At 39.5% G+C, this 23,913-nt stretch overlaps 1 protein-coding gene across 1 annotated transcript; it reads right to left on the bottom strand.

Moving 5' to 3' along the window:
* Window positions 1–3,150: 3,150 nt before the first annotated feature.
* On the bottom strand, window positions 3,151–18,936 carry mtmr1a (myotubularin related protein 1a). Its single transcript, XM_062444795.1, has 20 exons — window positions 18,704–18,936; window positions 17,327–17,426; window positions 17,173–17,196; window positions 15,809–15,832; window positions 13,997–14,062; window positions 12,269–12,356; window positions 11,974–12,068; window positions 11,745–11,852; window positions 11,517–11,615; window positions 10,575–10,658; window positions 10,070–10,219; window positions 8,817–9,005; window positions 8,536–8,721; window positions 8,289–8,447; window positions 8,124–8,171; window positions 6,826–6,918; window positions 6,617–6,730; window positions 6,488–6,531; window positions 6,279–6,411; window positions 3,151–5,114 (listed from the first exon to the last, which is right to left on the bottom strand). Exons 1-20 carry the CDS (start codon window positions 18,808–18,810, stop codon window positions 4,947–4,949), a joined length of 2,079 nt encoding a protein of 692 aa, XP_062300779.1. The 5' UTR covers window positions 18,811–18,936; the 3' UTR covers window positions 3,151–4,946.
* Window positions 18,937–23,913: the final 4,977 nt, after the last annotated feature.

The raw sequence follows: 23,913 nt of genomic DNA, 5'->3' as shown, positions 1-23,913 counted from the left end.
AATAACTTAGCTTAACTTTTTGTAGCTAGATATTGCTTCCTGGTGGGTGAGTTTGATCTGTACTGCCAATGGTTTGTTTTCCTAAAGACTCGTGGAGTCTCACTTGTTCTTAAGCAAGAAAGCTTTTATTTTGGAGACCTTGGCTGCATCTGAAATCATTCACTGTTTACCAAACAGTCTGATACTGTATTTAGTCTGTCTTGTCATTTTATAGAACAAATCTTTGTATAGTGGGGCTTCAGTTATTTCACAGCCTAAGATACTGTATAAAACATAGTGTATAATACCATGTTCATGTCATGTGTGATGGAATTGGTCATGTGAGGGTTCAAAAATACACACGCCATATACATACGCTACATTTACAAAGTGGATGTGATTGGACTGGTGATTGCTGTGTGAGGTCCCACATGGTTCTTGTGTTGGTCCTCAGCTAACATCAAACCTCTGCAGATGTGTCATTTCATCTGGAACCCTGGAGCCAGTCAATTTATACAGATGGCAAATCACTTAAGTAGAAAAAAAACCACATACATGACATGAACGTGGCATAAGCAATGACTTACTACCATCATGCATTGCATATGATCTGAATAGTGTCTGATAGAAGTGTGAAGGATTTCAGGTTTTGACTGAGTGAGTAGAAACTCTTCATCATGTCTTTAGACATCTCAGATAGTGAAGCAGTATGTGTTGTATGAGCTGTAAATAGTGTTAGATACAGCTGGCCTATAAACAAGTGTGTAACATATCTGATTTATGCAGCACAGTCCTACTGAATGCCACACCCTGGTCTACTCCATGTTGCCTTGGAGAAGCAGCCATTTCTACCCACAATTCCTTTGTGTTGCTCCTTCTCTCAAAGTCCCTGAACACAAACATGTATGTTCATCAAGCCAGCTGGTTCTTGACGAGTTCTTCCCAGAGAGCTGCTGACCAAGTCTTTCCCCTTTTCGTCGCTCATGCCACAATTCTCATCAGGAGGACAGAAGGCTGCGATGGGAAACAGTTCCTTACCTCCAACTATTATTTAATAGACTTGTTCCCACTGCCAGGAATCAAGACAAACACCTTCTAATCATAACCTTTCCTACTGTAACTCTTCATGTTCCCCTATCATCTTTGAATCTACACTTCGGTCCCTTAATCATCTAATGTTGGCGGATGTGTTTCTTTGATCTCCAAAATATTTGTGTCAGCCTCAAGAATCTAGTAGGAATCCGCAATAGTCCTAACAACATAAAGTTGGTTCTCTGCTCATGTCTACATGTGTCTTTACGGACTCTGTGCAGACATCTGAGCATCTCCCAAAACTGATTAAGGACTGTAAGGACTGAGTGCGTGGTACACAGACACACAGTGTAGATATGGAGCTTTTTAGAGTATCACTTGAGACCAGCCTAACTCAGTACACCAGCCTAAAAGTTCTTTGTGGTCCAGACCCTTTGAGATCTGTGTGGATGCAAACCTCATCTGATGAATAACAGGGAATGATTGAACAGTGTAATCCTAGCAGCTGAGAACATTTTCTAGAACTTAAAGTGATCCAGTGTCAGCTGTTTTTTGAACCCGGCTAGCATCTGTTAGTGTTCAGAGACCATGAGCGGTGGAGTAACAAACTGTTCATGTGATCCGCTCACTTTGTACGTCATGCTTAGATGACCACCTCTGTCCAATCAGCTGTAATTCGAATGGTGCTTCTCTCTTTGCCTTATACCCTGCTCAGCCCCACAGGGACACGCCACAGTATACATGGAACACACCGTAGTTGCACCTGAGCATGAACAGCAGCTACCACTTTCATCTCCACTGGGAATAGAATAGAATAGTAGAATGGGAGGAGTGTGGAGAGTGGAGGGTTAGGGTAAAGCACCCAGGGGACTGAGAGGTGTGGGTGTTACGTCAAGCTCAGACTGCTGAAAGCTGAACTTCACACAATACACAAAATAACAAACCTGTCTGTGAACGAATGTATCGCATATCTTAGATATTATCAGCTATTGCAAAAACCTTCAGCTTGTAGCAAAAATTCAAATGCACCAAAGATGTAGCGTTGAATGAGATTTTGACTTTGCCTTTATGTATTGGGATTGAATTATCTGTTTGTAAGTGACGCACAAAAGTAAAAAAAAAAAAAAGTTTTTGAAATGATCATGAAGGAACGAGGTAACTAAAATGTCCCCGCAGTCTGAACGCTTGAATTAGCTGTAATGGTTAGATGAAGATTTGATGGATTAGAGGGAAGAGGAGCATGTGTGAGAATGTAGAAAGGGACATTTTTACGTCCATGAAAGGACAATAAATTGCACCTGATATCTTATAAATAATGTGTAATGACTTGTCACATAATGTTCTTGTACAATTCTCACTTAAAAACACAACATGTGAATGAATGAGTTATTGTTGGCACTGTAGATGTTGATACTGCTTTAAATACCTGTCAATGGTCAGGTGTTTGGACTGTGGTGGGGTGTTCTCTCATAGGACACGAGACAGACAGGTCACACTATGATGGAGGAGACAGTTAGGAGTACACAGTGCCAGAGAATGATAGGTAGCTGCTAGTGTGAGGAGGGGGCATTTTACATAGCACTGAACACAACCTATGTAGATCTAGTCACATGACACTGAGCGCTTCTGTCAATCATGGTGCCTCTGACTGTCCTCTGTGGTGCCTGACACTGAGCCCTGCACAGCCAGCCCAAATCCTACAACCTCACTTTTCCGATTCAGAAACACATTTGAATGCATGAATATGTCGTTTCCACTTTGAAACCCAGAAGTAAAAAGACTCCAGATGTTCGAGGGCTGGCTTTGCAACGCTGTCACATACAACACATACACACAATACTGTTCTCATAGACTCTTTGATGCATGCTTTTCTCTTCATACTGTATACACACTTACTGTAGCTTACAAGTGTTGAACAATGTGTCTTTCTGACAACTGAATGTTGGACAGTCTTCATTGCTTGAAGTGTAATAGTAAACCTTAACTCTGCTTTCTCTTTTATTCCACTATAACTCTGGCAATATGTTACACCTCCTTGTTACTAATATCAACCTACTAAATAAAACATTTGAAAAGACAAGAAAGAGACTGGACATTTGAATTCTTCCTTTTTTTTATTGTTTAAAATGGAATGTCTGAAGGGATTATGGCTCATTAGAGGGTGGAGGGGGTTCATTTCATTACACAGACATGTTATTAACATAAAAAAGACAAGATATACAAATCACATGCCAGTAGGGGTTATATTACATATGATCTGTAAAAATACACTTCAAAAATCACAGGACAGAGTTGTGAGTGTGAATGTGATTATTTAAAAGTTATTTACATGGTTTAATTAATCCAGGCAAACATGAGCCAGCTAAAGTTATCCTACAAATTCTTATCCAGCTAACTTTGTTCATGTCAGGTTAAATAAAATTACAGATTAAATTGGATTCTTGAAATAAAGGCAAAATGAAGAGAGTTGAAGCCATAATCAGCACTCACACTTGGCTCAGAGCTGGTTGTTGTCACGCCGCCTAGCATGGCACCATTGTTATAGAACACATGAATGAGTTTTAACTATCAACGAATGTTTGTGGTGCACTGCACATAAAGCAATGACTCAAATTCACCAGCGAGAATAAGCATCAGATAGAAGAATGTGACTTTATGTTCAACTATAAACATCCAGAACAGAAGACAAAGAAGAGTTTTTGGTCAGTACTGAGATCAGTCACACACTCTGTGCATATAATGTGAGCTGCTTACAGCTAACAACTGTACAGTCAGTGCACTGGCTGTTTGGATGGACTGAAATGACTCCATCTGTTCAATTTGCATGAATAATGCAAGGTGAAAATTCACTTTGAAGCAGGTCTGCAAGCAGGATTTAATACAGAGACACAGAGGCAAAGGGAGCACCTTGGTAGCTGAGTGGTTACAGCACATGTCCCCCCCCCCCTCTCTCCCTGTCTCCTGCCAGCCTCTCTGCCATCTATTGTGAAATAAAAGGCAAACATGCCCAAAAATAAATCTTAAGAAAAAACCCCACAGAGGTAAGAAGGAATACTGGCAAATTTCAACAAAAGAGAGCAGAAAAAACACACAAAAGGCAACAGATGGTAGCAGTGACACGATCCTGCTCTGTACACATCTTGGTCACAATTTTTTTTTAAATAAATAATTTAAAGGAACCTTGTCAACACAAATTTTTCTATGTATTTAAAAAAAAAACTGATATCATGCTGATAAGTCATTATTGGATTATTAAACCCTCAAATATCAGTATTGCTTTTAAAAAAATACAGTGTGCTGTCAGGCTGTAAAAAAAAAACAGGACAGGAACAGTCAAACAGGACTTACAGACTGAGATCAGCTCTGACTACAGACGCTCTAGTTTGGTTGATTAGTGAGAAACACTGGTCAGAAGAAACATCACTATAGTAACATGGTTGGTAAACACAGAATAGAAACTCACACATGTGGGAGTAGAGCCACTGCTGACACATGGAGATGTAAAGTAAAGATATAATAACATATTTTAAACAAATAAAGGAAAAAGATATGTGTGGTGCTTTAGGTTTGGAGGAGGCAGTGTTTGTAGAGAGGAAGTAGAGGAATACTGACGAAGCAGAGCCCTGAGACAAAAGCTAACAGTTCTAATAACATACCTGCAGTTAAAATTGGTGGCACTTTATTCAATGATTAAGCAATTTTGAATGGAATGGAGACTGCAAGAACTGAACTGTTAGATTCTTTAGCTTCTTTAAATACTTTTGACTTTACAAACATCTTGAGATCTTTTCACTTTGCAAAAAAAATGCTCCTTCACAAATGTAGGAATGTCTTTCTCTCACATTGTAAACATCGCAGTAAGGGGGGTAAAACATGCAGAACACTTGTGGGAGTGTATGACAGTGATGTGTAGGTGTGTTTCTGGTCTGTGTGTGTCAGACGGCGGAGTGCAGTGGTGTTCCAGTTGTGTGTGTGGGGGAAGGGGAGTGTTCAGAGGAGGAGGACAGGGAATGGGAGGTGGCGTCTCTCTGCAGCTCTTCCACCCTCCTCTGCAGCTCTGCTCTCAGGATCAGCAGGTCCTTCAGAGTCTGATGCACCGGAACCTGAAACACAATCACAACAGTCACTTTATTTAGTCTGGATCATCAAAACGACATCTAGTAATATTCTGCCTCTTTCTTGTAAAATACAGACTTTAGAAATATTTGAACTTTTTTTTATAACATCATTGTCACAGTGGTCGTCTCCTCTTCACCCCACCTCTGCTCCACTCTCACCTCATTAGCCAACTTTGTTCACCTGGGCACCATATATGCCTCGCCTGCCTGCTCACTCATAGCCAGATAGTTATGTAAGGGGTGGAGGTGACAGAGTGGAGCAGAGGTGGGGTGAATGGAATTTAGCAGAGCAGCAGCTAAAGAGGAGAGCACACAGTGACAATAATGTTACCAATTGTATTATGTTGTATTACAATGTTTTATTGTAAAATGATGACTTTACTGCCATTATATATGGTTATAAATGGTTACTGATGGTTACCTTGGGCCCTGAAGCAGTTGCTAGGTTATTCCAATTTAGTAATCCAGCATTGATGATCAATTTGTTATTAAATATATATTAAAGTCATATTTTTACAAAACAAAGGTGTGATGAGCTACAGGTTTAAATTAACATAAATATATACATAATGAGTAATTCAGTCATAATTTTACAATAAAAAGCTGTAATACAAATAATTGGTAACATTATTTTATCAGAAAAGATATTTTAACTATTGTGACTCTTTCCTCACACAGCTTATATTTCACAAGAAGCAGAATATTATAAGCTGTCATTTTCATTTTTCATTAACAGGCATATTATTTGAAGTATTGACATTATACATTGTGATTATATGAAATATTATGAATAAAGTTGTAATTTTTCAACAGTGTAGTAATATTATAAAGATGTGTTCTTGGTCAAAGTTGTCTAACATTATTCTTGTAATCTATAGTTTCCTTTTTCTTCAGCACAGAGGTCTATCAATAGTGACTGATAATCAATCTTTATTTATATATTTCCAAATCACAAAAAAGTCATCTCAAGGCACTTTTCACACTGAGCAGGTCTAAACCGTACTCTTTAATTTAATACTCATAACAGATGAAGGAAAAAAGTGCCATAAGTCAAAGAGAATGAAATGTTATTCACTGAAATGCATGAATGTAACTCCACCAATCTGCTACACCAGTAATCCTCCATCAGCAGGCAGAGCTGCAGCCTACCTGTGGCCTCATACGTGGGTTCCAGCGGGCGTAGTAGCTGCTCCACAGCTCCAGATGTCTGGAGGACACCAGCGGATACAGAACATGGTCCTCATAGTCCACATAGAAGGGGTTGGTGAAGTCCTCAGGCTGGCTGTTAGGAGACCATGTCAAACAGTCAGAGAGAGTCTCTCACTGATTCACATCAATGAGACAGACACACAGCTTACCTGTTAATGTAGGACCAGAGGGACATGGTGCTGCTCTGAACATCCTGCAGAGAAAACAAAAGACTTTTAAAGTGATACGGATCATCAGTCACATGATGTTACCTGAGGAGTGGTAGGAGTAGTACCCACCTTAGCTGTCCGCTCCTGCTCACTGTTATAGAGGAATGTACCAAACAGACAGCTGTACAGGTGGTCCAGAACTGTGATGAGGAACAGCTCATTGAACTCAAAGGCTGCTGGGAACTGTAGTCAGAACAACACATGTGATTAGTGGAGAGTGGCAGCTTCTATTAACTTCTACTGTTATTAGTTGATGACATCAGAGGCAGGATCCTGACCTGTCGGGTCATCTGCCAGACACAGTCCATGAACTGGATAAAGAGAGGCGAGCGCTCTGAGTTGGCATGATTCTCATCACCATGACCCACACGCTGCAACACATGAAGACACACATGATCAACTCAGCACAGGCAGAGACAAGCACAGATACTCTCAGCTGCTTCTGTTAATAACTTTTAGAAGTAAGGAGTCTCTCTACAGCTTTTGGAAGCCTTTTGTTACAGATGATACAGGCATGAAAATGTACAGTGTAGTGACATGTTTTATCATTTGTTATGGTCTTCATCAACCTAACTGAACACCTCTGGGAGATTTTGGAAATATGTGTTCAATCTAAGCAACGTACAGATTTGTATGGAACCACAGTTGCATGGAACTCACTTCCAGCTCAGACTAAAACACAATGAAGCAAGCTTTAAAAAACAAGTGAAACACCCAGTGGCCCTACAGCTGTAGTCATATTGTGTAAATAGTTTAAAAAAAAATATAGGATAATCATTAGGTACAGAAATATGATGCAAGACTTAACCATGAATGCTTATGAACTTAGCATATGTGTGTATGCATGTGTATATGTTTGTATGTCTAGATGCAGCATATATATGTATGTATCTATTTGTATACGCATATATACAACTACTATAAATGAATACGAATATGTAGAGTAACATGTTGGGAGAAAGAATTCTGATGTTTTAATCAGTTAGTTTTTCTGTTTTGTGTGGACTCCAGGAAGAGTGTGGGGAGTAATGGGTATCCTAATAAAGACCTTAATGTCTTTCAACAAAATCTGCTCCTTTTGCTTTCTATTTATTATTCATTTCTATTTATCACATTCAGTTCTCAGATTGGAACCCCAACTACTAACTATTTCTCCTGTGTCCATGTCTGCTGGGTGCTACAGAAGTCATTCAATGATGATGGAGTTTGACAGTAGAGAATATGATCTGTACATCTGTGACGACGAACACTAAAACTGGAGAAACATGGTGGACCTACATCTTACTAGGAGTCTTTATGATGTGTTTTTTCCTTTATCACACACCTGTAGGTCTGGCAGATGAATGCTGCAAAGTCACTAGCTTTAAACATTACCACATTATTTCATTTTGATCCTGGTGGATGATCACCAGGCTCGACTCATTTAATCAACTGATCTCAGTCTTCAGACAGCTGATTGGTCAAACCATGTGTACAAAAACCTGCAGGCACACTGTTCTTTATGGAATAGCTTTGGACATGTCTGATGTAATGGAACATGTATGGTACAAGTATACATTATCTGTTGGTTACTTACAGCAGCAAACTTGTGTCCAAAACTAATCCATTCCTTCTCCACCAGAACCTACACACACACACACACACACACACACACACACACACACACACACACAGAGTACATTATTATGTTGCACAGATGAAGACTAAAGTATATAACTTAAATTGTGATGTAGTAAGTGACCTGGAACCCTCTGAGGGTGCGGTAGTGACTGTCCAGCATCAGCATGGCCAGAGAGGTGAGCTGAGCAGTTCTGTCCCATCCGTCACTGCAGTGAACCACCACTGACGTCTTCCCTGACTCCAGTTTATCAGCTATCTTTGCTGCTCCTGCTAGTAACAGCTATACATGACAAAGACACACTGGTCACATAACATAACAAGACTACAGATTATTGTCATTAATGTGTGTTTTCATGTGTGATGCTCACCCGTATGTACTCCAGCCAGTGTGTCTGGTCTATATTAGAGTGCCAGTGGGCTTCATCTATGGTGGGATAAACCACGTCCTTCATCTTCCTCAGAGACTCCCTCATCACGTGGATGTTGGGGATTTCCAGGAAGTTCAGCTCCACGTTGGAATAGAAGCTCTCACTTTCAAACCCTCCATCCTTCCCCTGGATCAGGTGGATTGTAGAGAGATGACAGAATCAGTGTGAAGGTAGAGTATCAGGGTGTGCAGACAGGTAGAACAGTGTAGAGTGTAGAGTACCTTGTTGGTGACTGCGACACTACTCTGCCGGGCATCAAAGATAATGAGCTTATGAGACTGGGCGTTGGCGTCCATGATGATTTGGAGGAAGCGTTCGTCCTCTTTACAGCGACGGTCTGAAGGGCCAACTAACGGCTGGCTGCAGCGTACGATGGTGGCCTGAGACTCGGGGTGGATCCAGGATAAGACCTGTAGGGTGAAAAGCACTGATCTAACACTCAAGATAAGTACAAGTATCTCGAGATAGAGAGACGCTCTATCGTGTGCTTTTACAACTGGACTTATACCAAGACCAGGATCTATGACCAGGACAGCAGTAAAACACAAGTCTTAAAGGTAACACATGAGACTCATGTAGACTGTTATATCAGTTTACAGCTGCTCTGTAAGTGTGCTGGCTTGTACTGCAAAGCCAGGTTTATAGTACTGTGTTTAGTCGACGCTGTTATGAACCTTTCGAAGTTCTGCATCAGGGTTGAATGGTGCTGTGCAATTCATCGCCAAAACACTAGGGGGTGTAAGGTTCCTAAAGGGCCTGGAGGGTCTATCGTGAAAGTCATTGATTGTTTGTTCGGCAGTCTTTGTAATGTGGAGAAGACGAATTGTACAAGTGCTCGTACTTCTGCACCTCCTCAATCAAGTGCTCTTCTACTTGGTCCGTGTTTTATTCACGCTCAAAAACAACGAAACTCCAACACTTTAAAAATCAAAAAAGTCAAAATGCCAGCAATGATGTATCACAATCACAGCCCTCGCATTCTGCGTCGCCTCGACATGTAGCTACAATTTTTTGGAGGTGCATGTCAGGCGAAGGCGTGGGGCTCTGCAGGGCTACGGCATCGAGTTGACGCAGTACTAAAAACCTGGCTTAACTCATACAGAGAAAAAAAACTAAATAAAATATTTATAAGAACAAAACATATGTTTAGTAAGGTGCATTAAAATAAAAAGTGAAAATAGTCTCCAACAAATGCACTGCTGCCTCCTGTTAGATTAACATTTCATTTAAAACTACAGTGACCAGCTGTTGTGAGTTGATTTTTAAGAATTTGCTTCAGTATGAACCAATCATCTTTGTACTGAGAGTCACAGTCTGAGTATTAGAGATGGACTAACACATAGTGGGTTGGGTCTTGTCATACACATATAATAACACATATACATATGTATAAGACAAAGTAAACTAAGCTATCAGCTGCTGTTTGTAAGCTCCAGAGTGATGTGTCAGCAGGTGTGTGACTCTTCAGACTGACCGGTATGCGGTGTTTGGCTCTGAACACAGCCACTCGTTTGATGTCTTCATCTGTGATGTTGGTGGGGATGACCAGGATGGAGGGATACGTGTCACACAGTTCATAGGTGCTGTTCATCTTACTGATGGTCCAGCTCTCATTAGGAAGACCCTTACACACAAATCACCCACCACATGGACAAAAAACGACTTTAGCATGATAAAAACCATTGCTGCAGTATGTATGTGTGTCTTCTTTCAGATATATTTCACTATATTTCTAAGCAGACAGTATAAGAACATGACATAGCTGAATCACAATAATGATATCTCCTCTTTATAGTGTGACAGCAAAAATGACCCTATACTCTCACTCTATATCACTATTAGGTTAGTTGATACAGTTACATTATAATACAATGTAATACAGTCAGTGTTAGTTCTACCAGGAAGACTATCTCAGCTGTGTGTGTGATGTGAGCTGAATCTAGAAGCTCTGATTCTAGATTGCGTTGGTGTGCAGTCACCTGACGTCTGTACTCCGTCATGGGGTCATACACCTTCCAGCCGTCCACAGGATACTGCTCCTTGTACTGGTATGCAAACAGAGGCTACAAAGGAGATGTCACAGGACAGTTATTACAAGGACGGGCAAATGAATCAATGTTTAAACAATATGAAATGAAGTTAAAATAATTAGCCTTTGTTTTCACTGTAACCCTTCTTATATGTAGGGTTTTATGGTTTACATACACTTACAGCAGAACATATTGGACCTCAGATTAATGTTTAAAAGGCACGTATAAGTGATTTAAGAGAATTTGCAGGATTAATACATTTTCTCATCTGTATAATTTTCTCTGAGGCACAAACAATTCCTGAGTGACCACAGAGATGACACACAAACACGAACAAACTTTCTATGACTTTCCTCACAAAACAAAAACACTACATTGACCCGAGATCATTATGGCTTCATCTGAACAAATTAAGTTTGAGTTTAGATTTCATACTGAAATCAACTAAAATAAAAAATATATTAGAAATTTCTGTAGTTTTGGTAAACAGCTGCTAAAGAGTCTTCTTAAAGGTCTCTGTCCAGCATTGTATTCTGTTGCAGCAGACATCACATGTCCTAGAAAAGTCTTTTTGACAGCAGGGCTTGAGGCTTTGCAGTGTCACATTCAAGATTTTTGTCAATGAAACTTGCTCATGTTGATGTTGACTAGCTTCAGCTGCTTGATATTGAGTTAATAATTAGAATCAGGTGTTAGAGTGGAGAGATGCAGGGCAGTAGCTCTCCAGGAGCAGGGTTGGTGACCACTGAGTTAGGCTCATTGAAAAAGGTCTGGGAGATTCAGGAGAAGAATCTGAAAATGTTCTTGCATGAGGTCCATGAGGTGTGTGTTATATGGAGGCCTAGCAGCACAGCATATTTAGCATAAAGAGGACATTTGAATGAAACTGACCAGGTTGTGGGAGAGAGGAAAGGCAGTTTTGGCGAGCACCTCCACCACATCTGGATGGCTCTCCTCTGTCTTATAGGCAAATCTCGGACTCCTCATGTCCTGATGCAGGGACAAGATCACAGGACAGGTTAAAATAAGTAATAATATTCAAATTTGTAATAATCTATATACAATATAGTGATATATTTATATATATATTTTATATGAGATATTTGGTGTGTGTGATACCTTGCAGACCAACTCCAGTCCTTTGGTGTTCTCTCCTTGGTTGGGGACACTGATGGTCTCTAGTCGGCTGATGACTCCCAGGTTCACATCAAGAGTAAATGGAGACTCCTGGATGTACACAGACTGATATTAACACACAGATGCAGGCACACACACTGAGAAGCAAGTTGTTTGAGTGTGAATCAAAAGTAAAAAGCCTCCACATGAATAATACATGATGGTGCAGTACCCTCTCCACACTGGTGAAGTACAGCTTGTAGTCTGTGATGGTCAGAGTCCCATTAACCAGCCCACTGAATGGACAGATGTACATCACATCCTTGACTGCATGCACACACACACACACACACACACACACACACACACACACACACACACACACACACACACACACACACACACACACACACACACACACACACACACACACACACACACACACACACATGAAAAAATGTAAAGTTTTAAGAATAACTGACATTGTGAGCTACTTAATAAACATGACAAATAATACATAAACAAACCTGTAGTCTGGATGTTCTCTCCTGGTAGCAGAGGAACCTGGTTTTGGGACATTTTGACTTGCGCCCCGTATCTCAGAGCTGGAAGGTTCTACATAGAACACAGACCAGTTAGTGGACCAGCAGTTGAGCTGAAGTAGCCCTCACTGCCAGCTGAAGATAGGGTGGGGCTCCATGTTGTATATGTCTGGGCTGAGCTACGTGTGTAGCAAAAAAGTTCATAAACAGTCTCAACAATGAAAAAGCAGCAATGATGTCTGAAATGCTGATGACTATGGAAATAGATGAATGTGTTTATGGGTTTGCTGACAATGTGTAATGTTGCTTAGATTGTTTTATTTTATTTAAATTAGGTAAGATTTTGGATTTGGTCTACAGGAAGTCCAAAATGATATCACAGCTGTGATGGTGTGATGGTGTGATGGTGTGATAACACAGGGGTCACAGTCTGGCTTCAGAAACTGTACTTCAAGAGTGGAAATCTGACTAACTTAACTCAGTTTAACCACAGTATAAAACATGTCAGCATGTTGGGACGCTGTACAGCAAACCAACAGTACACCAGCTTCAAGAGAACGTTTAAACATACCACTGTGTGTGTGTGTGTGTGTGTGTGTGTGTGTCGTCTGTCCCTGTCTGGTTCTGATCTGATTTGGGTGGGTTTGTGGGTGAGTATGGGTATAGAAGATCTTTGACATACTGTTGTACAATTATACCTCATTTCACACTGTCTGTTGTTTTGTCAGAAAATCCAAATAAAAAGAGTTGAAAAAAAACCCCATACTGTTGTAGTTAGCTAAATAGCTAGCTCATTAGCTTAGCTGCTGGCTAGCTTAGCTGTTTTTTTAGTTGGTATTTTATGTATTCTCAATCAAACGTAGTTGCTGTTTGAGTAAAAATACTTTTATTAAATAACGTTAATATAAATAAGTGACGACAGCAACATTAGACATTGCCAGCAAACACAGTCGGTTATTTCATTGCTGAAAGATTGTTCATAAACTTTCTGCGTGAATGACTTCCAGCTAGCAGTGAGGAGCTTCATGCTGTTCACGCTGTTACTGTTACTGTAGGTCAGAGCTGCTGTGTTTATGTGACACTACACTGTTAAAACTTAGTTAGCCACGGTTAATTGACTCAGTTATACATTATTTAATGATTTAATAACAATGAAATGACTGATGAAATGATGAATGGTGAATCTGGGCCAGTAAAAGACAGATATCTCAATAACGGTTCAACTGACTATTTTCATGATCTATGAACTGAGAAATGAGAAGCTGCACTCACTCACTTATCAAATGGATTCATGACCTAAAAAGGTTTTAAATAATTCAATAATCATCAAATTGTTGGTGGTTCTGTTTTCTGTTGATCAACTGTTTAATCAGCTAATCCTTATAGTACTACATGTTAGAAGCTAAACCACCTGTAAAGCATTATATAATCTGCTTCTATAGAGGGGACTTTACCACAATCAGCTGAAACCTAGTTGGCGGAATGAAGAGGATTAAAATGAAGGTTGTTAGATCTTAGTAGACAGCTATCAGGAGTTGCAATTATTCCCATAGCGACCCAGTTTTTTTCCTTCCTACCTTCGTTCTCTGGGACGCTATGACTGAAACTGAAGAAAGCCGGGACAGGAGAGCAGAGGGAAGATGAGGACAAGCAGGATGAGACATGCAGACCAGGACAGAGTGAGGAAGAAAGCACAGACTAAGAGAGACTTGCCAAAGAATTGGAAGGATGCTCAGAATCACTTTCTCCATGGTAACAAAGCCCTTCATCCTGTGAATCCTGCTGCAGGGAGAGCCAGCATGGAGAAAGTGAGAGGAAAGAAAACAGAACAGAGAGAGAGAAAAATAAACAGACATCTTTCAGTGTGTGGTCAAATGATCAGTTTTGATCAATAATTCTGTAATAATTGAAACCAGTTACATCATCGGTCTTTTGCACACACTGAGAATATGAGGAGGGCTTTCAAAGTGTTCCTGATCAATGCCAGTCACTCCTGTTACCTGTGGCTCCTTCAGTCAACCCACATACACTCTATGGACGAAGAGAATCAATCCAGCTGTGAACACATGGAGCTGGCACTGTATGCCTACAGGATGTGTAGTAAGAGAACTGCCCTGCTGATGTACACAGTGTAGTGTTAGTTATCATCACTGTTATAATTGTATTTGTTTCTCTGTGTTCTGTGATGCACTGTGTGTGAATGTGAATGTGAATGTGTGTGTGTGTGTGTGTGTGTGTGTGTGTGTGTGTGTGTGTGTGTGTGTGTGTGTGTGTGTGTGTGTGTGTGTGTGTGTGTGTGTGTGTGTGTGTGTAAACTGTGTTTCTGCTGAATAACTGAAGCTAACCAATCATGGAAGACCTCCTGAGAAAACTCAGTTGCTGCTGTAAGTGGTGTTGTTGGGTGAGTAGGGGGCAGTCCTGCCAAATCCCATGCCCATCAAATGCTCCAGTGCAGGAGACACCGTCCTTTGAACAACATGTTAAACTGTGTCATTAAATATCCCATGGTATTTATTAATAAAGAGTAGGGGGTTCTCTGGTATCCTGGCAGAATACCCAAAAAGGCTGTCTCCATCTGACCACCTAATCATCCACAATGTAATATTTTGCGTAAAATTCTCAGAATTTCTGATATAATAAAACTCTTAAGTTGTTCAATCCACCTTGAGGATGGATTCATTTGATAAGTTGGTGTATGGTGTCTTGCTGGACCACAAAACCCATTTGAAGTGGCTGTAGATCTGCCTTCCAGCTGCCTGGTCCCTTCCAGCTGCCTGGTCCCTTGCAGCTCCTGGTGAACAAAAGCTATCACCTCGTCCAGATTTTGATGTTTTTTTTCTCGGAAACAGACCCAGTTTCTTGCAATGTCTTTTCAAAATCTGGATGCTTAGGATGATATGGTGATCCTGGGCTAAGATAACAAGTATCTCCTTATTGTTAAACCCAACTGAAAAATACAATTTGATCAGTTCTTCCACAGCAGGCATAATGCACGACAAGCCACGTCTAGAACACCTTTTAGTTTTAGCTTTCTTTTTACATATATGGCCCTAATACACCATCGTAGTTCTTCGCTCTGCTCTCTTAAATTTGAACCGGTTCACAACAATCCCTTCCCGCTCCCTTCAGTTCATGGTTCAAACAAAAAACTTCTTATCTGCATAACTCTGTGCCGTGCCTGCCTGCACCAACGTCCTATTGAACTCAGACTTATCTTTATGGCACTTACTCCCATTGTGTCTCCTGATCACACCCCTGCTTGTGATGTATCAACTGGCTTTGATTAAAAGTGTCTGCTTCCTCACAGAGTGTAGAGGTAAAGAACAAAGAACAATCTATGAAAAAAAGGGTAGAGAGAAAGAAAAAAAGAAGCAGAGTGAGGTGGAAGGAGCAAAGATGAAGAACTGCTCTGTGCACAGTTAACCTCGAACATCAGAGTCTGATCACAGCTGTCTGCTCTCACTGAGGACACACTCACTGTCACACACCTGCTAACTTCACATGAAACAGTCTGTACACTCTTACCCTTGGATTCAGCCTCTTGGACACCTGGAGGTTAAACACACCATGTACACAGGACATAAAAACACAAACACACACATACACAACACATAACCCATCATATAACTGACCATATTATAGAGTATATTGTAACAGATGGTTGCAAACACACAGGAGGCTGAAGCGACCGCACTAGCAGAAATGCACTGCAGCATCCAGAGCAATGGTTCAATATCAAGCAAATACAAAAACCTGCTGCAGGACATCAAACAAGCAAAAGCAACATGCTACATACATACATACATACTCACTTCATTCTAACTCAGAACCATGAGAACAAACCCTAAATCAACCTTAACTCCACCCTGATACAACAAAGTGTACACGTTACTCTGAATACTCCACAGAGCTTGAAGTGATTTCTTGGATCTACTTGTTGGAAGAGTGTTGACAGTGAGGTCAGTGTTTCTGAAAACACATTTCATTTTGTGAACGCCACAAACTAAATTTTACTGATCTTAATTATGCAGTTTTCAGGTGGGGTTTAACTTTAACTATGGTACTGTACCAGGATTTTCTAGCTACATTCCCAGGTTTCCTGTACTGTAAATAAAGAGAGCCTCTATTAGCGTCAAAGGAAATCATTACTTTGTTCAATAAAAGACTAGTTTCATGTATTTATTAATGAGAGAGCCAGTAACAACACTGATAACAGATCCTCCAAACTAAACAACAGAACATTCTATTGGTCCACAAACTCCAGAACAATCTGATATCCACTATCAGCAGTAACAACATCATTTATCCGTGCCTTTCAAAACCTGACAGCATGTGTTTCATGGTGAGACAAAGCTGTGGTTTAGGAATAAAAAAACACTTGGTTAGATTTAGGGAGAGATTGTGGTTTGGGTTAAATGAAGTACTTTGTTAAGGTTAAGGTATCTTCTAGAGCCCAACTGATACTGCCAATGCCAACATTAGGGAGTAAAAACATTCTGATATCGATATATGAGGCAGATAATCTTATATATAAAGAATAAGTATATAAACATTTAAAAAGAAAAAAAGGTTACCAAACACTTGATATATAACAGTTAAGAATAAACTTATTTTTTATAAAATGAAATCAGTGCACTGAAACAGTAGATTTAACTGGGAATTGAATATGTATATATTAAACTTGAATTATGAAAAAGTCCTATTCGTTGGTAGAAGAACATCTGTCTTGGTTGAGGACAGCTGCAACTATAGAAAGCAAAGTGCTGACAGGCCGCGGCAGACAAGAAACTGTACAGCAGCTCAACAGTAGCTGAACTAAACAATGACAACAGCTGTGACACACAAAGCTATGCCCATGTCACACACACACACACACGTGCCAATCCTACCAGAAAGTCTGGTCTTCTCCCGGCCTATCAGTTACAAAACACACACTGATGAGAAATACAGTTACTAGTGTGAATGTGTGTGTGTGTGTGTGTGTGTGTGTGTGTGTGTGTGTGTGTGTGTGTGTGTGTGTGTGTGTGTGTGTGTGTTAGCTACCTTGTTGTCCCTGTTCACGTCAGGGATTGGTCCAGAGATCTGACTGGAGATGGTGGCTGCTATCAGCTGTTTACACCACTCTACATGAGAACCTGTAGGACTGAAGAGAAAGAGAGAAAACATTGATTTAAACTATACCAAGAGAGTGTTAGTTGTTTTCTATTGCTGCTCAAGTAACGTCCACAAAACCCAACACTTCCTGCAAAGATGTTTCATATTAAAAACCATGAAAAAGTTGTGGTAGACGCACACATCCAGAATAAAAAAGCAGGTGCTGGACCAAATGACTAAATCTTTAATGACAGAAATATTGCTAAAAAAGCCATCCAGGAGCTCAAGGGGCACAATGTTAAAGTTTTCATGGCTTTTAATATCCAGGAAGTATTGACTTTCATTAATGGTAGCTTAATGATTGAAAAAACCCCAGCAAAGTAAAAGAAGTATTTAATAAGAAACAGTGCTCCTGTATTTTAATACTCAGAAGATAGATAGTGGAGGGCTGGGTGACATCTCACATTCATTCAGTTAATTCAAATTGTTGTCTTTGTATTTTATTTGTTCTTCTTGTTTTGTTGTTTTATTGGTTGTGTTAAATGTTTAAATAAACATAAACATAATTTATGTTATAAGGGCTTTACAGTGACTTTTAATGTTTCAGTACATGCTGGGGGGGGCTTGGGGGGACCAGTTTGAGCCCTGCTGGTATTGTACAGATGCGGCCCTGCTTCCAGCTGTGAAAGATGAGTTTCCAGATGTTAAAGCTGGTTAATGGCTTCTACCTTCAGAAAAAATGATGTGTCAGACATTGTTCACGTTATAATGTCCAGATAAATAAATCATACGAAGTTAAACATGTCAGTTAGTGTACAGGTCAGATATGACTGATGTGCATCATGTTTACATTAGTGATAACGTAGCTTCCATTAACGTTAGTGCTGTCTGTCAGCAGCTTTAAGCTAGCCCTGTAACACTGAGCTAACTCAGGCTGTTAGCCGTCTGTTAGCATAATGGTAGTTCCGTCTAATAACATAAAAGCTACTCTCATCTCTATCATCATATAATATGCTGTATTACACGTCTGTTTATACCGCTAGCTAGGTTAGTGTATTATAGCACAGCTAAAGCGGATGTAAGGCGAACTGCACTCAAACATCTTCTAAAATGTTGTAAGCTTTGATTATTAGAAAAGAATATTTAACCAAATTTAAAAGCAGGTTTGTGGTGAAGTAAGAGCATATTAATGTGGTGTATTCATGCCAAGTTAAGACAGTATCCTCTAGATTCAGAACATATTTTGCCTAATATTTCAGGTGGACTGAACCATTGTGGTAAAACGAACTTTTCTGTCGGTGTTCTTTTAATACTGAGCCTGCTCACCTGTCCAGAGTCTCACCGGCGGCTGGTCCGCAGGTCGGCGGGCCCCAGGGCTTTCTGTTCGGCCCTGCTCCGTCCGCCGCCCCGGCAGCTCCGGCCTGTTTCTCCATCTGTCAGAGGATGTTTACTGTGTGTGGTGGTGGTGGTGGTGGTGGTGGAGGAGGGCAGCTTCCTCTGAGATGAGGATCAAATGAAACCAGTGCCCCTCTGCGCGCCTGCTGGTGTGTCCTGCTAAGGCTCGAGCTGTAGTAATATTTGGTAAGTATTTAAAGGTTTGTCCGCGGACTCTTGAGATTTCCTCTGATTTCGAAATATGTGCTTCTTCCTGATTGCCTCTCACTTGCATCTCTTCCCGTTCTGTAGCTCCGCCTCTTGTAGAGATGCAGATCTAGATGCAGAACGGAGGCAACAAATGGAAGCATGCAGACCGTTAAATCTATCCACATTCCTGTCTGTAATGACATCCGTAGTAACATTTCTCCTTTTCTAAACTTCATTATATCCACGATAATATTCTTACCAGTACAAACTGTATCAACAACTTTGATTGTCCAATTCAAAATAATTAAATATTCAAATTTAAAATGTATATATATATTTTTTTTTTTAAATCGAAAAACCTTTAAAAAGTATGTGAGCGGCTTTACATTTAATATGTAGACTGGATATGTATTACATATGTCAATGAACGTGTCAGATATCAACCATGACATCCTTCCTGTCCACCATTGTCATTTCAGATATGCATAACGTCACTCGTCCTGGGACCAATGACGTCACTTTTGCCATTCATGTGTATTGGGCTTTCAATTATACCTCGATAATGAGAGAATGAAGAATTCAAGAGATCCTTAACATTCTTTGCTCAGTCCTTCAGTGGCCTCAAATGCCTATTAGCATTGTCAGGTATAACTTCCATTACATAAATAAAATAATGATGACATTAATATCTTAATATATCTTCCTTTCTATTTCTATTGTTTCCTCTCATTTCTCCTTTTATTTGAATCTTGTAGTATCCTCTGTCCCACTGTCCCTGCCACTTCTTTTTCATTTCTGATTTGACCTCAGCCTTGCTATATTTAACAACCATATTTGTCTTTTTCTTGTTGCTCCTTTTGCATATTTATGGAGGTATCTTAATTCGAGAGCTTGGTATATCCATTTATGTGTCAGCTCATTTCCATCTACACCAAAATGTGCAGCAGTCCACATTAATTTAGTTTTTATTCCTGTGCTCTTAATTATGAATATTGGTTGAGCTAAGTCAAGTACTATTCTTTACCTTGCATCTGACTTTATGTATTTAATACTTTTTAGTGCACTACTGGAATCATAATAACCTATTATAACTTTAATTAGTTTGACTTCTTCTTTCTCTTAGGCTCACCTTAAGTACTTGTAGTAAACTTCATCATGATGATGCTGTTTATTCCGTTCAGTTTCAATATCAGCATCAATAATAATCACTCCCAAATCTGTCTGCTTGTAATGTTAGCAGTCCTACCACTAGGTGTCACTATGCACTTCCACGTGATTTTTGCATCATTACTGTTTTTCTTGATTGCCTGCACACTATCTGAGCCTATTAAATAAACATCCTGAACCATGACTGCATCTAACAAAAGACAGACTATTTCCCAAAACTATTAACACCATCCCCCTGTTTTCACATGTGTGCTCATTCAGAAAGCACTGGCATTTAGTATCATTAACTCAAGCCATCACAGCTGGAACACAATTAACACGAAATTCCTCAGAAGGAAGAACAGTGGATCGTGGCTGCTGTTAGCACCATGAATTGTGTCTGTGTCAACAGAACTGTCTCTAGGGTTTCAGACTTTCCTCCACATTTTAGATTTAGATCTTAGATTGGTCCAAAGCCTCAAATGATGTATAATTTTTACTTCTCTAATATTCACATGTTTAACATAATCTACTGAAGTGTCAAATGTCAGAATACCGCTATTAATGTGACTCAGGCAGGTCTGAAAGATGTTAGAATAATGTCTGAATCTTACAATAATGTTGTTCAGGTGTCACTGAATGTATCCAGGATTTCACAGAGGTTTGAATTTGAAGAATACAAGTTTTAAATTTGTGAAGATGAAAGTGCTGTTAAACATTTGTCTTTAGAATTTGGGAAATGGAGCATTATTTCAAGAAATGTGTAATAAAAATGAGTGAACAGTCATGTGTAATGCCGTATTCCTGATCTTTAACATGGAATTCCACTCTATATTGATGGTCCTGTAACGTTTTGGTATGTAGTTAGCAGTGGGCTACATGTGTATCATAATATTTCTGCAGAGGAAAATAAAATAAGATTTTTAAAAATAGATTCTATTGTCCTCTATTTCCTGAGGCTCAGAGTTGTTAGAGATTAAGTAAACTATGACGGGCAGAACAGCGCTCTGCCCAACAATGTTCTAGAGACATTCTGTCTGAAATACTCTTGGCTCAATGTATACAAAACAAATGAGTTAGTGGTCTATAAATGGCTCTGAATATGGTCAAGGTGGCTCACTTCCTTCACCCAACTTCTCAGGGACACACACAAGTATTATGACCTACCCTTTTAGATCCTTAGTTTGCACACATATTGTAAAAATATGTGTCATATTGAAACGTTTCTGGAGTCGTATCAGTTCAGTTGGGTTTTAATAGTTTTTAGTGTCCAGTTATATGAGTTCATGTATGAAATGAATAACACATATGTGATAGTACCAGTGTCTGTGTGCTTTGTTTCGCTTCTGTATCATGAGGACCCTCTTTATAGAAGCATGAATGTACCCAGATCTCCATACACTCTAGAGCTGGTCGGTGAAGTCTAGGCCTACCTACTGTAGTGTAGGACCTAGAGGAAAAGGAACTGAGGATTGAATTTTGTTTGTATGTAAATGCTTTATGTGAGGAGGAGTTTGACTGTGATTACAAAGCTTTCAGCATGGATAGCTTTCACCAGGAGTCAAACTTAGAAGTCTTTGTTGATGGAGATAGAGTAGGGGATGGGGGTATTGATGAAGGGGGTTCCAACAAGGGAGTCGCCAAATGTCTGAAGATCCACTGGAAGGATGCAGCTTAGCCCTTGATAGTGTTGGTAAGCTTACATGTAATGTAATGCATTGGAATTTGTTTATTTGACATCCTCAGTTCTGATAATATGTAGAGCAAACCTAAATTATACATCTGAAAAATTAAGTCGTTTTTTTTTTTTTTTTACTTCTGGAAAATTGTAACTATGATGAGTTCATTCTTGGTTTTGCTCTGCACATTTGTTTGTTGAAAGTAAGAAACACATGGAATATTGCAAGCCTTATTCTTTACTAGGGCTGGGTAGTATACCAATCCAAGTACCCTTAAAGTGATACTGATACCAATTGAGTACTTATTTCGATACCCATCATGTGAATAAAAGCATTAAACTGCATAAAATGCTGTGCAAATTCACCAAATTAACTGCAACTTCACCAGCGCAGACGGGTTGTAGCTGCTGTGGCTGCATGCCACATTAAATCGAAGAATGCTAGCGTTGATTGGCTGTGAGCAAGTCCATACAAGTATTCATATTTTCTAGCAGTGGGTGCAAAACGTATCAAATGCAGGTATCGTTTGATGGGAGACATTTCGATAGTACTTGGTATCGATTTATTTCGGTCGATACTTTAAAGGTATCGAGTACCGTTACCCAGCCCTATTCTTTACTGTTCTCAACAAAATGCAATGTGTGGACATTTTAAAGCATCTCTAATCATGCCACGATGTGATGATGCAGGAAGAAAGGACCACCTCTAAAACCATAAATAACTAAATAAGCAACACAGAGCCAGAGTCAGAAATCCTTAAATTAATTTAATCAGTATTATTTACATAACAAAAGCCATCCAACAAACTGTGGAGAGTATATAACATGATTAAAAGAAATACATTTGAAATGCGTTATGATTTCTCCTTTTGGCTAACTCCCCTTCTACATGCCAAACAGATCCTGACACACATTTCACATGTATTCATAAAAAAAGCAGGCTATATTATGACACGAACCCCCCTGAAACTACAATCCCTACATTAATGAAAGAGAGTCAGATTGAAATGAAGGACAGATTACTTCTCAGATTCATCACCACAGAGCCAATAAGTGAATCTACCAGAGTTCACCCAAATGAATCTAGAAAGTTAAAGATCCACCAGGAGCTGAGATGTAAAGGTTTGTGACAAGTGAACAGTATCCAGAAGCTTATGTCTTTTCATCCTGGGGTTAGTGAATACAAACCAAAATAAAATGCCCTCAAAAATTAAACAAAAAGATTTTAACCGATGGAGCAGAAATCCACAATTTATACCAACAATTTCTGAACCATCATTACTTTCCTTTTTATAAAACTGTAAGATTTTACACTACATAAAATAATTGTATTTTACAGCAATAGAACTTTAGACAGTAAAATAGGTTTTGATTGAGGTAATTACATCATGGTGCTTGTACAAAGTAAAAAATAAAAAATATAGATTTTCATCTGTTTTTCCCTAAAAACACAACCATGCGACCAACTCACACATCTTATGATGCTGTCACTCATTTTCTGTTGCTGTTGTTTTCCATGCAAACCTCCTTATTGAGATCAAACCTCATCAATGACGTCAAAGACCAAAAAAATTCCATTTTGGTAGAAGGATGATCGTGATCAACACTGGAATTAGGTCGCATCTTCTAATCCACACACTCTGCCCCTCCAAAGACATAGAAGAGTCATGTTTGAGATCTGACATATTTGTAGTTCATCCTGACATTTTGTTGAAGGTAAACCGCCAGATTATTATTCTTTTTTTAGGGTGACACCCTTTTGTTAGGGGAAAAAAAAAAACGTTGGCGACATCTGCTGGGGAATCCTTGGTATTGCAATTATATGGACAGGTTCGATCCAAGATGAAACTGGAGTCAGTATAAATGTCGTCCCACAGTTTGCGTCATTCAAATTTTGTTTGTAAGGCCTCATTTTGGTGTGTTGAAGCTATACGTTTGATTTAACAAGTCAATACTGTGTCAAGTAATGTGCCTTAAGAACATTACTCAAGGTCTTTTGACCACAAATGTTCTCCCAACTTACTGTTATTCAAACTTCAAAGAACCAATGGGCATAAAGGGACCTTTAAAGGGAGCATTCAATATATCTAGACAGTTTGAAAGTGTAATCACACTGAAATTTGCTCAT

The sequence above is a fragment of the Scomber scombrus genome, chromosome 23 (genome assembly GCF_963691925.1).
Source record: "Scomber scombrus chromosome 23, fScoSco1.1, whole genome shotgun sequence".
Taxonomy (NCBI): Eukaryota; Metazoa; Chordata; class Actinopteri; order Scombriformes; family Scombridae; genus Scomber; species Scomber scombrus.
The sequence above is the reverse complement of the archived record's forward strand: the minus strand, read 5'-3'. Positions and strand labels throughout refer to the sequence as shown.

Excerpts from the sequence above, each read along its gene's own strand:
- mtmr1a (XM_062444795.1), bottom strand. The coding sequence starts at position 18,810 with ATGGAGAAACAGGCCGGAGCTGCCGGGGCGGCGGACGGAGCAGGGCCG. Across the intron at positions 17,197-17,326 it reads ACGTGAACAGGGACAACAAG|GCCGGGAGAAGACCAGACTT; the intron begins GTAGCTAACACA and ends TGTAACTGATAG. Across the intron at positions 11,616-11,744 it reads GACTGGAGTTGGTCTGCAAG|GACATGAGGAGTCCGAGATT; the intron begins GTATCACACACA and ends TCCCTGCATCAG.